Consider the following 16,479-nt stretch of genomic DNA (forward strand, 5'->3'; position numbering starts at 1 on the left):
ATACACCCTACACTTTTGTTTCGGAGACAAAGATCTGAACTGGGATGATGTTAAAACATTGTACCGTACCTTAGTATGTAAAATGTAAGTGGTAGGAAACTTTAATAACATGCAATAACTCTTAAGAAGTCTTTCGAAGCGGTTTAGCTGTAGCAACGGCAGCAGCCGTCGCTGTACAGGGGTGAGAAATTTCGCGTCCATGGGGAATGCAGAAACAACGATTATGCTAATTGTTGGTCATTGTTCATAACTCATCATCTTCCCCCAACGCCGAGGTCTTGGCCTTAGCGCAAAGCTGTAGGTAAGGCGACGAAGAATACTGCCTTAGTCATGTAAAGGAAATGGGGTCCTTCCATCATCATGTCTTGCAAGTGAACACGAGCGGCCACGCGCATTGACCCAAAAAAACACACAAACACACACACATTCCCTCAGAAGAAATTGGCAAGGTTGGTTTTTTTTCGTTAATTAAATATGTTAATAATTTTTCTCGAGCTTTCGGTTGCATTCACGACCATTAGTAAATGTCAATTTGAATAGAAAACTCATAAAATTAGAGCGCTTGCTAGCTTAACCCTGTCGCGGTTCCCAAAAGCAGTATATGATGCAGTAGTACACGTACTTGTTCACATGTATTGTACTTGAACAAGTGCTGTGGTGGTAGTGAAAGGTGCAAATTTTAAAAATATGTTTCATAAATACACGTTTTTAGCGCAGCATGTACTTGTTCGTTGAACATTTTTTTTTTTCTATGCCAAAGGATGCCAATTTTTCACATGCAATATGGTGTTCATTCCTTTTGGCGTTCAGAGAAGAAAACTCAAAAAGGGGAGTGGAAACATTGGTTTGTAACTGTAAGGCATAAATTTTAGGTTAATACTAGAAAGGTATTTGCATAGGAAATTGCTACAAGGAAAACTTTTGTATGCCGACATTTACCAGGGGTGTCCAATATTTGAAAGACATATTGGATGCGAAAATGTCCATTGCCATTGTTGGTGTATTGGTACACGAATTGATTATTTTATCATGGTATTATAAAATTTCCACGAATAATATCCTCTGTTCCTTAAAGGAATAGGGGATATTATTACATGCGATAAATATCTGGATAGAATTGCAATGCAAACTTGTACTGTATAGTTATCGATATCATGCGATAACAGATAACAAACAACGAATAATCGTGATTTCCCATATATTGTAGTACTACAAAAAAACACTAGAGCTGGCAAAATATCGATGATGCTATCGATATTTTATTTATTGTCTGAATATCGATTGATATTTGATACTTTATCGATACTACAGGCAAAGTTAATTTTTTTTAACAAATTTAACATTGCGCCTATAGAGGGCGCTTCTCTCACGACTTCCAACTGACTTTATTAAATTTGGTTTTATCCGGGCTGTGCATTGATATTGCTTCGATATAAATCGATCTCCTGATTTTTATACCCACCACCATAGGATGGGGGTATACTAATCTAGTCATTCCGTTTGTTACACCTCGAAATATTCGTCTAAGACCTCATAAATTATATATATTCTTGATAGTCTCGGCTTTCTAAATCGATCTAGTCATGTCCGTCTGTCGGAATCATGTTAGCGGTCGAACGCGTAAAGTTAGCCGCTTGAAATTTAACACAGATACTAACTTTTGATGTTGGATGGTGGGGATAGCAAATGGGCCACATCGGTTCAGATTTAGATATAGCTCCCATTTAAACTGATTTCCCGAATTGATTTGTTGAGCCCTTATAAGTCGCACTTTATGTCCGATTTGGCTGAAATTTTGCATGCGGTGTTCTGTGACGACTTTCAACAACTTTCCCAAGAACGATATAATTCAGTCTATAACTTGGTATAGCTCCCATATAAGCCGCAGAATCCATGGTGGTGAGTTCCCAAGATTCGGTACAGGTTAAATTAGAAAAAGAAAAATATAAACAAAAACTACGTGCAAAAAATGGGGTGGTGTGCCGTGAATGTAAACACAGAACTGACATTTGAATACCGTCAAACTGGCCAGCTGTTTTCAGCTGTTCGCGTGAGATCACCTTGTATTAGATTCTTGATTCCTGAAGTCTCATCAATACCCTACCAATACCATAGATGACATACATTTTGACAGGAATGAGAAGTACCCTAAAATAAAACACAAAGCGATAATGTCTGCCAACCGAAGGCACCAAGGTAGAGAATTATGCCGCATTGAAAATCGAATAAATCGAAAGATTCAAATCAAATGATTTGAATCAATTCAAATTGTTATAAAGCACATAGAAGCAATAAAAATAGACGCTATGGCACACTATACCCCTTGGAATCTTTTATATAATATATATTTCTATCAATCAAAATAAAAAATTAAAAAAATTATTACAACTAAAAAATAAAAAAAAAAAAAGTTACCACAAATCAGGCCCCGGCGAGATTCGAACTCACGATCTCCTGTTTACTAGACAGGCGCTTTAACCAACTAAGCCACGGCGCCACGATATATGCCAATTGTTTACATAACATCTAGAAATACGGGCGACAATGTGAAATCATTGAATTGTGTATCGGATGTGTGCGCTGTGTTGAGTGAGTGTGCTGTGTTGAGTTGTATATGTTGTGTTGAGTTAGTCGGGGCTATAAACATACCATCGTACATGGTTGTATTTTATGAATCACTACTTTAATACCAGTACTCATGAATACCATATGAATGGTTCGCAAATACTTCTGTTACAAATATACTTTTAAAATACACCAAAGAGAAGATTTCGATTTGCGATGAGATATTATTATTATTATATTTATATTATATAATTTTTTAGTTCTTAACAACTATGTAATAAACAATTTATCGTTTGGCTTGTAAAATGCTAAAAAGCAGATTTGTGAAATATAAATGTGCATTAAAGGCCGGAACTAAGTTGTATTTCACAGATAATATTAAAGCTTTTCACGATTTCTTTTTTCTAGATTATAAATTTTGAAGCGAAAAAAATACACGTGAAAAGGCGAAAAGGCGTAACGCAGGCCTTTCGAATTTTTCTATAGCAAACACTTGGCGACAAATAACGATACTTTCATTTGAACAATATTTTATACTTATTCGGAAATAAATTATAAAAATTAAGTGTTATGATGTGCAAATAAATATATTATAAAGTACAAAGTATAATCAAATTATTTGTTCCAACTTGATGATGGCGAAAAAATCCTCAATACTTACAATGTCAATGTGTACTTTTACACGATTTCGAGATTTTCGATGTTAATGAAATGTTCTCTAGAGGCATATTTAATTGCTGTCAAATTTCGCCCGCGAAGCAATTAAAAATTTCAGCGGCTATTCCGAAAGCAGAATAACATACCAACCCTCAAGGGTTAAGGGAATAGACGCTGCATTTTTAATTGTTTCTCAAGCGAAATTTGAAAGCAATCAAATGTTTTTGTTTCCATACCAAAACACGTTTCTTTATCTGTACTAATTGTTTTCTCTATATACTTTTTCTCAAATATATAAAGAAAAACGAACCACTGAAACCAATAAAACAAACAAAAATGATGCCGGCAATAGTTTCAAGTGATGCCACTATAATGGTTTTGTGCCATTTTCCTCACTATAAGCAAGGTACTACTTTTCCGCCTTATTTATTATTGAACCGGGATTATTGAACCGGGTATATCCCATCCCGGGATATCTATTCTTTATTATAGTTACCAAGATATATTCATTTACAGGTAGTGGCAGTGTCCCAACAACAAAATATTGAGTGCACTAACTGTCAAAATCAGTGATTAGTGAAGCTCTAGTTTCGTGTATGTTACTTGTTCGCGCCATTTTTCGTTGTTTGTGTATGTGTGGTTTTCAGCTATAATACACATACACAACCAAAACTATGTTGAGAGATAGTGCACTTCGCTAGAAAAAAATTTACTCATCTGCGGTACACTACCTGGTAATTATGTCATGCTCACTAACCTTCTCCTTCATTTCTTTTTAGAGCATTTTAATTATTGTACAGTCGAAAAATCCAACCTAGTACTAGGTTTTAGTTGAGTGGAAATCCCTGCAGTTTCAAAACAATTCTGATTTGCAATCTCTAAACATTTCCCCAGCAAACAGCTGTGTTGACACCAACAAAAGGCAAAATGTCAATTTTTTGATTTTGTGAGGAGCTGAGTTGCTAAAAAATAATTTATTTTATTATATTTCGTTAAAATATTTATTCCAATCTTATAAAGAAACAAATTTTAAACTACAATGGATGATTTGCTGCTGGATTTTCGTGATTTCTCATTGTTGGAAATGTATAAATTCGATGATGAAAAAGTCTCAACGGTGACATCCCGAGAACAGGTGTTTATCGAAAAGAATCCCTAACAGCACCACAACTTTTTGCAACTCATTTTAATGTATTTTAGCAAAAGACAGAAAACTCTATAGAAAAATGTTTTGATCGCTTTCTGCAACTGAGATACTTGGATGGTCTAAGAGTAACGAAATTCTATCGTGAAGAACACCAAAGATTTCTGGAGTGCATGCTGCATAGGCTGCCGCCCAACTATGAATGCCTGGACAGTAGTAGGCCATGGTGCATATATTGGATTTTACAGGCGGCCCATGTTCTTAATTTTACTTTTGCCCCAGAGACTTTGGAGCAGGTGGTGGCATTTTTGGAAAAGTAAGTTTGAAGAAGTATTTTCTCAGCTAATTACTATAATGAAATTGTGTGTTTTTACCTGGTTAAAGATGTCGCCATTCTCAAGGTGGTTTCGCCGGAGGTCCTGGCCAATATGCCCATTTGGCCCCTACTTATGCCGCGGTTAATAGTTTGGCTATGATTGGCACACCTAGTGCATTTCGAGCTATTGATCGTGATTCCTTGGAAAAGTTTCTATTTGCAGTAAGAGAGCCGGATGGCTCATTTCGCCTGCATGTAGATGGGGAAACTGATGTTAGGGGAGCCTATTGTGCTGTTTCAGTTGCAAAACTAACCAACATGCCCGAGCCAACATTGAAGAAATTATTCAATAAGACTGGAGATTGGATAGCAAGTTGTCAGACCTATGAGGGAGGTTTTGGTGGGGCCCCAGATCTTGAGGCACATGGAGGTTATACATTTTGCGGTATAGCTGCCTTGGCTTTACTAAACGAAGGCCATAAATGTGATCAGGAGCAGCTATTGGTAAGACATTTAACAATACCAGACTTATGAAAATGATTGTAGCAACAAATACTTTCACAGAAATGGACTTTACAACGGCAAATGGCGTATGAAGGAGGTTTTCAGGGACGCACCAATAAATTGGTTGATGGTTGTTATTCATTTTGGGTTGGCGCCACAATTCCCGTTACCCAGGCCATAATGAATAATGATGGAAAGCCCTTGGCCAAGGCCCTCTTTGATGTGGGAGCCCTACAGGAGTATATATTACTTTGTTGTCAAAAATCAAATGGTGGTCTTATAGACAAGCCGGGAAAGTATGTTTAACAAATTTTCCAATGTAAAAATTATTTTATCTGATGAGTTTTCATTTTTAAGACCTCAAGATCTTTATCACACCTGTTATACCTTGAGTGGCATAGCGATTGCTCAGCATTCTGAATCTGCCGAAATGCCAGCCGTCTTGGGAGATCCTGCAAATGAACTACAACCCACTCATCCATTGTTTAATGTACCTCCTGAAGCTGTAGCTCATACTACACATTTCTACCAACAATTAAATAATCTGCGTGCATTTGCGCAAAAAGAGCAAAACGGTGATGGTGATGATGTTGCTAATGGAGAGACATCTTAAAGGATATCAAATCACTAGCCCCTAGGGTACAAACTCTCTCACACTTTTTTATATGATAATAAGAAACAGAAATGTTAAATATTTTTTACCTACATACATTTTATTAATATTATTATATATATATTGTACTTTTTGAAAGAAAATTGGAAATACGAACTCTCTAAAATGCACCGAAGTAACAGAATGTCCTTTTAAATTTAAAACCCATATAGCATTAAAGTGTGTGATATACATAAATGTTATTTTCTTAATAAAAACAATTATTTAAAAACTTGAATCGGACAGCAATCAGTGATATGTGAGAAGTTTGTCCCAAATTTGCATTGAACTAAGTACCTCTGATCACCGGACGAATATCAATCAGAACGAACCCGATTGGGACCGCTGCAGACAATAGACCAACCGCGGCTTCAGTGACCTGCCAGCTGTCTCAGATATAGGTATTGCTGAGAAGAAATTCCGAGAGATCATTAATGCACCAGCCGCTGGCTTTGTATCAGCCGATCGACTACCCCAAGTGCGGCTCTACTTCCCAGCGGAGGAAGTGGTAATCGGAGCCGAGCATTCTAGAATTCGCTGTTCTGATCCTACAGGGAACTGAATCTGGAAAGCATTCGGGTGGTTAAGGATCATAAGCGGATTTTACGGATAGAGGACTTGAAGAGCTCTTGCCGATCGGAGCGCGCAGCACGGGATAACTATCAGCATCACGCAGCCCAGAACTTTGAGCTTCAATCTGTGTGGTGTTCTTTGTTATCACGAAAAGCTTAGCTGGGAGCTAACGGGCGCGTCCACAAGTTGCTGATAGTGGAATGCTCCATACGGAGTAGTTGCAACTGCAGTCGCGCACAATCAGCGGTAATGAGTGGAGAGTCTCAGTGAGAGACCGGGTGGCACTGGCTCTTGCTTAAATACTGAGTGTCTATGATGTTCGATACTACCACCAGTTATGGAACGCCACCTCCACATGCAAATATGGTTACAACAACAAGAGCACGCTCTATTCGTATTCGACGTACATTAAGAAAGTCTTGTGGATACAGCGACATATATGTAAATCGCTTTTCGTGCAATAGCACCTTAAGTCACTTTCGAGCCGCTGCAAGAGGGATCACAGGACCTCAAACGTAACATTGGCTGATCCTTAGAAATGCGCCTAGTTATTTAACCATTAATTTATTGAGATTTCGGGATAGTTATTCATCGTATTTGTAGTCTCTGAGCCGTTGAACAACCATCGCAATTTACCTTGGACGAAGCTACAAATTCCACCCGCTTCGTCAATTAGACCATGGCGCTGGGCCCAGACGGAGTATCTAAACTGATGCTGAAGCAACTGGAAGTACGGGTAGTCGAGTACATGACACAAATCCTCAACCTAACTCTGAGTACTCTCATAGTTCCCGATGTCTGGAACATGGGCAGAGTGATTCCACTACTAATGCCTGGAAAGGACCCGAGTCAATCCCATGGCAGGCCGAATTACCCGATGGAGTCCTTCATCGAAAAGGGCTGCCGCCTCAGTGTACAACACGCTGCTACAATAACAAGGACACGAGTAAAATAGAGACGTACTGACCTATCTCGCTTCTTTCGCCAATAGCAACATGCTTGAGGGACTTCTCCTCCCGAGCCTAGTAGAAGAATTTCCATTTGCTGAACATCAGCGTGGATTTCGAAGACTGCATAGCACAACAAGTGCTTTACATGCCATCACCGCACACATTTGCCGTGGCTTCAAACAACCCAGTCCATGTTATTGAACGTTCCTCGTGACCTCGAAAGCATTCGACACGGTCACCCATGCCAAACTATTTGAAGACATGGCTAACACGTCCCTCCAGCCAGGCCTATGTAGAGAAGAAGTGGAAGTCCCGTAAAATGAAAAAGGGATTTCTTCAAGGAGGGGTGAAATCTCTGTTCAACCTCTACCTCACTTATAAACCACCCGGCTAGATGGCATCGAGATCTTAACATATGTGCGCCGTTGAACGGTGGCTTCGGCCATAGTCTTTGATGACATCAGCATGAGGTTGAACTACTTCCTCGCCGATATTGCCGTCAATTTTGCAGCAAAAAATGTGAAGATATAGAATGATGATAAAAAAAGAAACTTTGCTGACTATATATATACAAAGCAATTGGCTGGACAGCGACAATCAGGGGAGAAACAATCACACCTGTCAGAAAGGCAATGACGGCAGTCTGTTACCTCAGTTCTCATGTGGACGACCACCGTCAGGAGGCAAAGATCATACCCTTGCGAAGGCACAACTGTCAATTCGTATCTACTGGGCCGTTATCGCAAAGATGCAGATTTTCCGATGAACATCCCATTAAAGAACAGGGATTTTCCCCTGTTCCTTCTTACCGAACACAGGCGTTCAGATTTATGGTCGGACATGCTTACATCTGCGCTACGGTGACCACAAAGACTATCCGAACAACCATCTTTTGGGTCGGCATCCACCGCCCAGAGATATTAGCCCGATATACGTACCGGATTGACCCGATGTAGTTCCTCATCGGCAAGGGTGAGGCCTCAGTGGGAGGGCGGCCGGCATCGCCTCTTGTTTAAATACTGAGGGTCTATGATGCTCGAAATGACAAGGCGGTTTATAGGCGTTTTTAAATTACCAATGGCCATGTCTTTGTTGTTGTTGTAGCACTAAGGCGGCAGCCCTTGCCTATGAAGGACTTCATCGGGTCAATCCGTACAACCGGCTGCCATGGGATTGGCCAATGGCCATAACGTTCCCGCGGCAATCGATCCTATGAACCGGAACGAACTCGCTCTCAAATGGAGCTTGACGAGTATCGCCACCTCCACATACACATGTGGTTACAACAACAATAAGCTCCAGCACGGGATAGCTGTTAGCACCACACAGACTGGAACACTCAGGTCCGATCTGTGTGGTGTTCATTGATGTCACGAGAAGCTTAGCTGTGAGCTACCGGGCGCGTCCACAGGTTGCGGATAGTGGAATGCTCCATGCGGAATCGAACGGAGAGTCTCAGTGAGAGGTCGGGCGGCAACGGCTCTTGCACAAATACTGAGTGCCCATGATGATCGATATGACAAGGCGAATTGTTTGCGTCTTTAAATAACCAATGGCCAATAACTCTCAACAGATGGCCAATTAAATAACCAATGTTCTCGCGCCGATTGGTCCTATGGACCGGAACGAGCTTGATTGCATACAGGAGCTTGACGAGGATCGCCACCTCCACATGAAAATGTGGCTACGACAACGACAACGACACCAACAACAACAATCAGCTGTATTAAATGGAACATCCCACTGGCAGACTGGTGACACCGACTATGGCTTAAATACTGACTGCGTATGATACTCGATGCGACAAGCTGAGTTACTGGTGCCTTTAAATAAACAATCCGCTTCATATTTTCCCTGCGAGCGGTCCTTTGGACCAGAACAAGCTTGCTCATCTATAGGAGCTTGATGAGAATCGCTACATCCTCATGCATATATGGCTACAACAACATAAAATATTGTTCAAGACAAATACTTTTACAGCTTAATTATATCTCTCGCTTTATGAACTTAAGATATGATACAAATCTTTTTAAATTTTATTAAAACTTTGTAGAAAATTCAGTCCTACCTTTTTTTCTCTGCATATTGGAATTCATCCATCGGGGACCATTGTAGATGAGATCAATCCCATGGCAGCCGGTTAAACGTAACGGAATGTCCCGATGGAGTCATTCATCGGCAAATGCTGCCGTTTCGGTGTACAGCACACTGCTACAAAAACAATATGGTTAATGGGATCCATAATGAAGGCTGCATTGAAAAGTGAGGTTATAAAACTAAGCACTGTCGAGATGTTTTACGAACGAACGTTCCCAACGCATCCACTCTTTCCCACCCCTTCCGACCGTGGGGGCGACCTTCCCTTGACGTGAGAATATCGTACCGTACACACCATGATCCGAATCATGGCGGGTAAAGCAAATAGTAGAAGATGGAAAACCAGCTACAGAAGAAATTTCCAGCAACCGTTTGAATATACCACATATATACATTTAAGCACATTAATAATATTTTGTTGCACATTATTAACTGATATTCTGATTTGTATATCACGTATATCTTTTAACCATTGCACTAAAACTTTGTATAACACATGAACCTACGATCTTTAAGATTGCAACCAAAAATTAGCAAGCAGCATTTTACTCATGATTTATTTATCTCTACTCTGTTAAATGTTTATTTTCCACATATATTTCACAATTGTTTCACAAAACCCAAATTAATTATCTTTTTTAAGCAAATAAAATTTTTATTCCATTTTCCACCTGTTTGTTTACACGCGTTGTTTACGTTTTGTGTGTTTGGCCACATTTAAATAGTCACCGTTATGAGCTTTGTACTATATAAATGTTCATGCAACACAGTTACTCTTTATACTGGTGATGGCAACTCTGTAATTAGCATTGTAATGCAACCCTGTCACCATATGTTTACCTCTGCTTCTTGGCGCGTTCTTCTCTGGCATTCTTGTTTACGTCTGGTGAAATAGTATAGTTTATGCAGAAGTAAAGAAATTGTGCAAAATTTTGTCTGTTGAAAAATTGTAGTGAAAACTTGAATATTGTTGGCATAACATCGAAATCTGAGCGAAAAAAACACCAAAATACAACTGCATAAAGCAGAAAAAGGTTAGTACATATACACGCAGGGGATACAAACAGACGGGCCATTCCTTAAGTTATGGTCTAAGATCAAAGGATACATTTGAGACGGTTTTGTTGGTCTTTTTGCATTGTGACGAAACGTATTTTTTAAGGTAACAACAATAAGTTGTTGTTGTAGCCTCGTTTGTGAGGCCGGCTTCTCGTTGAGACTTTCTGCGATACCACTCTATATAGGGAGCATCCTATTATCCACAATCTTTGGATGCGCTCGGTAACTCTCAACAGATCTTCTCATGATGAGAATGTACACCACACAAATCGAAGCTCAGTTACAATCTGTGTGGTGTCTATAATCATCCCTTGCCAGGCTCGTTGTTTTTGTTGTATTTTTTTTTTTAGAAAATTGAAGTTTTCTGGATAATCTTAAAAGCAATTGTATCTAAATAAAGCACGGCTTCTGTTTCAAACGTTGCTGCTATACAAATAGTTAACTTGCATTCCCTTAAACCTTCTTTCACTAACTCCTGCCTTTGTTCTATTCTTTGCAGCATATTTTCTCTAATCTTTCAAGGGCAACTCAAGCAAAGCCATGTCCTCCACATTGGAACTATGCGAAAAGTTGTTTGATACCAAAGATGTCTACAAACTATTTCAAATTGAAAAGACCGCCACAGAGAAAGAACTGAAAAAAGCATATTACAAATTATCTCTCTTAGTACATCCGGATCGTGTGCCAGAAGCCCAAAAACATGATGCCACAGAAAAATTTAAGCTCATATCAAAATTATACGAAACCCTTTCGGATAAAGACAAGAGGGCTTTGTACGATGAGCAGGGTATCATAGACGATGATGATGATAATTTGGAGGGTAAGCTGAACAATTGGTTGGAATTGTGGAGGAAACTTTTCAAACCCATTACCACCGAAGACATCAATAACTATGAAAAGTCTTATGTGGGATCTGATTTGGAAAAGGCTGACATCAAGAAAGCCTATCTCAATGGAAAGGGTTGTATTAATTACATGATGAATTCGGTGCCGTTTATGAAGGTCGAAGATGAGCCCCGTATTCAGGAGGTTGTACGTAAAATGATTGAAGAAGAAGAGTTGCCAGAATACAAGGCATTCACACAAGAACCAGAAATGAAGCGCAAAAAACGTCACAAGAAATATGCCCGCGAATCTAAGGAGGCCAAAGAAATATTGGCCAAAATTGAAGCAAAAAATAAAAAGCAGGCTGATGCTGCCGGTAGTACCAGTCTGGAGCAAGCCATTATGCATAGACAAAAAGCTCGTGGGGAGGGCTTCAGTTCTCTGCTTGATAACCTAATGGCAAAATATGGTAATGAAGATGATGATGAGGCCATAAGTTTGGAAGATTTGGGAAAATCCAGAGGCAAGAAAAAGGGACAAAAGAAAAGCGCAACAAAAAAAGATAAGGATGAGCCACAATTGCATACTGTAAAAAATGGTAAAGTTAAAAAGCGCTAAATAAGTTTTCCGTGGAAGCCTATGAATATACTTAAAATTATAGAACCACACTGTAGATCATAAGATGTATTTTACTATACTACTCATTTTTGCCCAACCCAATCAACTTGATCTTATCGTAAAAATTATTTGGAAAATGTTTTGCAAGTACGAGTTTTTGTTTTAATCGTCTGAACTTTGGAGGTGTAAAGAAATGTTCTCTACGATTATTTGAATTTTTTGTGTTCACACCTTTTTCTGTTTTGCACTTGAATTTTACCAAACTGTGTTGTAAATTAGTAGTTGTAGTGTCTTTATTAATAAAAAAAAAATCATATATAACAAGTACAAAAATGTGTATCACCCGTTGTCGAAGGCGTAGTCGAATTCCGACCTTAAAGAACGCCATTATGGTTGTCGAAGACGAGTATCACGTAAGTGGAATTCGGCTGTCAAATTTGGTGAACACGGTCTATTGATCGATCACTATGCCTAGGTTTAGAAAGAGCATGGTGCTTCTTCAAATCATACACTGGCGTAGGCAATTAACAAGCTATGATGCCGCTGACCTCAATACTTTGAAACTATACAACGAAGGCAGCTATATGCATTTTCAGCGAACTTGGGTAAAAAAATTAGCATTTTATTAGATAAGGAAGTTCAAGTTTCCGATCGATAGCTTTGTTGTAACTGGGTTCTGTAAATATCTACAAATCACATGGTGCAATCCATCATCTTGCCATCAAGTTGATCGACGTTTTGCAAACTTACACAAAAAAATTTGTGTTTGTATAGGTGTGCGTTCAGGAGCAGGGAATATTCGAGAAAGACAAATACAACATAGGGAATGCAAACAAAAATATGACATCTTAATACCGTACAACAACCAATCCATTGGGAGCCGGTTGTACGTATCGGATTGACCCGATGGAATTCTTCATCGGCAAGGGCTGCCGCTTCAGTGTATACACACTGCTACAACATGGGATTCATAAGTAAAAAAAAGTAATTGCAAAAATTCCACAAATGACTGGCGGCCACACAGATAATACGGGATTTTAGAACTGGCCTGAAGAATGTTTTGACGATTTTCTTTAAAAGCGTGGTAAGGCTGAACGCATTGAAAACCTTCAAGAGGTCCATGGCCGCCAGGGCCATCCTATCTTATTGCCCGACCTGTTTGAAATTAATGTTAATATGATGACGTACAAAGCAGTCGTTGTTGCTTTGTACGTCAGAAATTCTTCAAAAACGCCCGGGAGGAGAATCCCGTCTGCAACTTCGTCCACGATAAATGATAATGGTTGCTTATCGAAGAACACGAATACGTCGAATGACTCTCCTCCTTGCCTTGTCACTCTCGGTATGCTCAATAAATTGACGGTTGAATTACCGGGCGCAATCTGTCACTGTTACGTCGCCAAAAGTGGCAGAGGTCCCTTCATCGCTTTTACAGGGGGTCTTGAATGACCTGGCACGCTACGGGTAGTTAGGAGCACCACACAGGCTGGAACCTTAAGCTTCGATCTGTGTGGTTTTCATTTTTATCACGAGAAGCATCCACAGGTTGCGGATAGTGGAATTCTCCGTATAAGGAGTAGCTGTAACTGCAGTCGCGGTCAACCAGGGGTATTAAGTGCAGAATCTCAATGAGAGGCCGGGCGGCACCGGCTCTTGCTTCAATTCCGAGTGGCTACTACACTCGATATGACAGGGGAGTTATGTGCGCCTTAAAATAATCAATGGTCTTCATATGTCCGCAGCAACAGAGCTTATGGGGTTCACATAAGCTTCTACAGGAGCTTAAAGAATTTCCCCACTACTAAAACGGCATAAAACGACCAATACGTATTGCATTTTACCGCTATTCGACAAACGTTGCCATTGAGCTCGCATTTGCCAGATTTTCCAGTCAATATGGCAACATTAAAGAGTTGTTGACATAAAATGAGAACAGTTTTCAAAGATCATAATACCGGCTTTGTTTACAATTCATAAACCAGATTATTGGCGCAGATAAGAATCTGGGGTATATATTTACAGCAAAAACATTGCGTAGCACAAAAGCGTTAGTAAAACCAAGGAGAGACAATGCTAAAATTCAGTTTAATTGTTGCAGTTTGCGAAAATTTTGGAATTGGTATTAAAGGGGATTTGCCATGGCTCTTAAAGTGGGTATAAGTAAGTCCCTCGCAAAATGCCAATTAAAATATCTTTTATAACCTTACAGATCGGAACTTAAATACTTCAGCAGCACAACCAAACGTCTAAAAGATCCATCGAAACGTAATGTTGTCATTATGGGCCGTAAGACCTATTTTGGTGTTCCCGAATCGAAAAGGCCTTTGCCGCAACGTTTGAATATTGTATTGAGCACCACCTTGAAGGCATCAGATTTGCCCAAGGATGTATTGCTACATCCCAATTTGGAATCGGCCATGGAGTTTCTGGAAAACGACGAGGAAATGAAAAAACAAATCGAAACCGTCTGGATTGTTGGTGGAAGTGGGGTTTACAAGGAAGCCATGGCATCTCCTCGATGTCACCGTTTGTACTTGACAAAGATTCATGCACAATTCGAATGTGATACTTTCTTCCCCTCAATACCGGAGGATTTCAGAGAAGTTGAATTAGATCCCGAAACACCTAAGGGCATACAGGAGGAAAATAACATAACATATGAGTATAAAATCTTGGAGAAACTGGAACAAAAAGAAAATTAAAAAAGCCGCATTCATTTATTCGTAATATCTTCTTTTGTTATGACATCGCCATCGAGGCCCTTGGCAGCTAACATCAACTCATAGAGTTGTACTGCTTGGTCATCCTTCAACATTTCCACAGTTCTCTCATCTATGTCTTCGCCTAGTGTACCCGTAGGCTTTCCTCTAATACCCAATTGTTTTGTGATTGTAACAGCGTATTTCTGAAATGCAAATAAACATCATTTAATGGGCACTCTTGTTGCTCCTTGGGAATATTGTTAGAAACTTACTGCCCATTCTGTCATGAAAAGTTGAGCTTCCATGGGGGTACATTTTAAATGTCTTCGGAATTCATCTTTTACATATTTATCACCCAAGTCTCGCAATTCCTCTGGGAGACCTGTAACCGTCATTATGGAAATTCAAAGTTTGTGACCACAGCCAACATGCCGACTTACCTCTGTGTAACCTTAATATTGTCTTGTATAATATCCTCACTCTTTGTGGATGTGTCAATTGATTAACTACAATTTGTGACATTATTTTTATTTCACGTAATTTCAATTATTTTATATTTGTATTTCTAGCCAATGTTGAGGTTATATAAAAAAATCAAAATAAAAACATATGTTATCAGAGTGTATGTTCAGTATAAGAATATTATTGAATAGGGTTGCCAATAGTTCCTATTCTCCAATATCTTAATGGCACCTTCACATTTAAAGGCCGTCCGTAACCTGTTTAACGAAATGCTTTTGTACAACATATATGCAGAGTTACAAAATGGTTCTAGGCAGGATTCACTAATAGGTAAGGACACTTGCATGGCGAAACAATTAAAGGTGGTCTCATTTGTACAACAACCACAAATCATATGGTGCAATCCGCCATCTTTTCATCGAGCTGATCGAGGATTTGCCAACATTCACAAAGAAATTTGTGTGCGTGGGTGTATACGTGTGCAGAAAGTGTCCGTAGATGAGCAGAGAATGTGCGATGCATATGCACCCTATTATTTACAGGTAGTGGCAATTGCCCAATAACAAAATATTGAGAGCACAGCTGTTAAAATCAATGATTACTGCAAATCTGATTTTAGCCATTTTCGTTGTTTGTGTGTGTTATAGTTCTTAACTATAATACACTCACACAACAAAAACTCGTTGAAAGAGAGTGCACTTAGCGAGAAAAAATTTTACTCAGCTGTTTACGGTCCACTACCTGGTAATTATGTCATGAATCACCATCTTAATACCGTCAAACCTGGCCGGCTGTTAGCAGATGTTCGCGTGAAACCACCTTTTTACTAAATTTTTAAGTAGAGTACTTTTTTTTCGTCTATTTTTTTTCGCGAGCGAAATTTGACAGCCGTCCAATGTTTTTGTTTCCATCCTAAAACACGTTCCTTTATCTGCATTTATTGTTTTTTCTATTTTTCTCAAATAAATAAAGAGCAACGAACCACTGAAACCAATAAAACAAACAAAAATTATGCCTGCAATAGTTTTAAGTTTTGCCACTATAGTAGTTTTTTGCCATTTTCCTCGCTAAAAGCAGAGTACTACTTTTCCGCCTATTTTTAGACAACGTTCCACCGACGTTTTTTTATGGAGTTTGACAGCATTCCGTCTGAAAAACTAAACAGAATACCCTGCTATAGCAAATTAGACAATTTTTTAGTTCTGCAAATCATTACGTGTGTGTCCTCCTGGATTGTACGATAAATCGAACATTATGCAAACAAATACAACCGTGGCCAAAGAATGTACCAGAATAACGCACAATTTTTTGCAAGCGTGCCCTTATTGGGGTTTATAAGGCAAAGTGTGCGCTAA

The 16,479-nt window shown here is 39.2% G+C and overlaps 4 protein-coding genes and 1 non-coding gene across 5 annotated transcripts; 3 read left to right on the forward strand and 2 right to left on the reverse strand.

Moving 5' to 3' along the window:
- Positions 1 to 2,423: 2,423 nt before the first annotated feature.
- Positions 2,424 to 2,497, reverse strand: Trnat-agu (transfer RNA threonine (anticodon AGU)). The gene has a single exon. It is a non-coding gene; the product is annotated as a tRNA-Thr (tRNA).
- A 1,630-nt stretch (positions 2,498 to 4,127) lies between these two features.
- LOC106087684 (protein farnesyltransferase subunit beta) lies at positions 4,128 to 6,042 on the forward strand. The gene is made up of 5 exons (XM_013252823.2): positions 4,128 to 4,357; positions 4,423 to 4,682; positions 4,751 to 5,186; positions 5,247 to 5,482; positions 5,544 to 6,042. Exons 1-5 carry the CDS (start codon positions 4,262 to 4,264, stop codon positions 5,797 to 5,799), a joined length of 1,284 nt encoding a protein of 427 aa, XP_013108277.2. The 5' UTR covers positions 4,128 to 4,261; the 3' UTR covers positions 5,800 to 6,042.
- Positions 6,043 to 10,319: 4,277 nt separating this feature from the next.
- On the forward strand, positions 10,320 to 12,110 carry LOC106087682 (J domain-containing protein CG6693). Its single transcript, XM_013252822.2, has 2 exons — positions 10,320 to 10,492; positions 11,017 to 12,110. Exon 2 carries the CDS (start codon positions 11,058 to 11,060, stop codon positions 11,958 to 11,960), a length of 903 nt encoding a protein of 300 aa, XP_013108276.2. The 5' UTR covers positions 10,320 to 10,492; positions 11,017 to 11,057; the 3' UTR covers positions 11,961 to 12,110.
- A 1,781-nt stretch (positions 12,111 to 13,891) lies between these two features.
- LOC106087685 (dihydrofolate reductase) lies at positions 13,892 to 14,917 on the forward strand. Its single transcript, XM_013252824.2, has 2 exons — positions 13,892 to 14,110; positions 14,170 to 14,917. The coding sequence occupies exons 1-2, from the start codon at positions 14,031 to 14,033 to the stop codon at positions 14,660 to 14,662; spliced, it is 573 nt and encodes a 190-aa protein (XP_013108278.2). The 5' UTR covers positions 13,892 to 14,030; the 3' UTR covers positions 14,663 to 14,917.
- On the reverse strand, positions 14,659 to 15,277 carry LOC106087686 (succinate dehydrogenase assembly factor 3, mitochondrial). The gene is made up of 3 exons (XM_013252825.2): positions 15,103 to 15,277; positions 14,935 to 15,044; positions 14,659 to 14,865 (listed from the first exon to the last, which is right to left on the reverse strand). Exons 1-3 carry the CDS (start codon positions 15,182 to 15,184, stop codon positions 14,674 to 14,676), a joined length of 384 nt encoding a protein of 127 aa, XP_013108279.1. The 5' UTR covers positions 15,185 to 15,277; the 3' UTR covers positions 14,659 to 14,673.
- Positions 15,278 to 16,479: the final 1,202 nt, after the last annotated feature.

The sequence above is a fragment of the Stomoxys calcitrans genome, chromosome 2 (assembly GCF_963082655.1).
Source record: "Stomoxys calcitrans chromosome 2, idStoCalc2.1, whole genome shotgun sequence".
NCBI lineage: Eukaryota > Metazoa > Arthropoda > Insecta > Diptera > Muscidae > Stomoxys > Stomoxys calcitrans.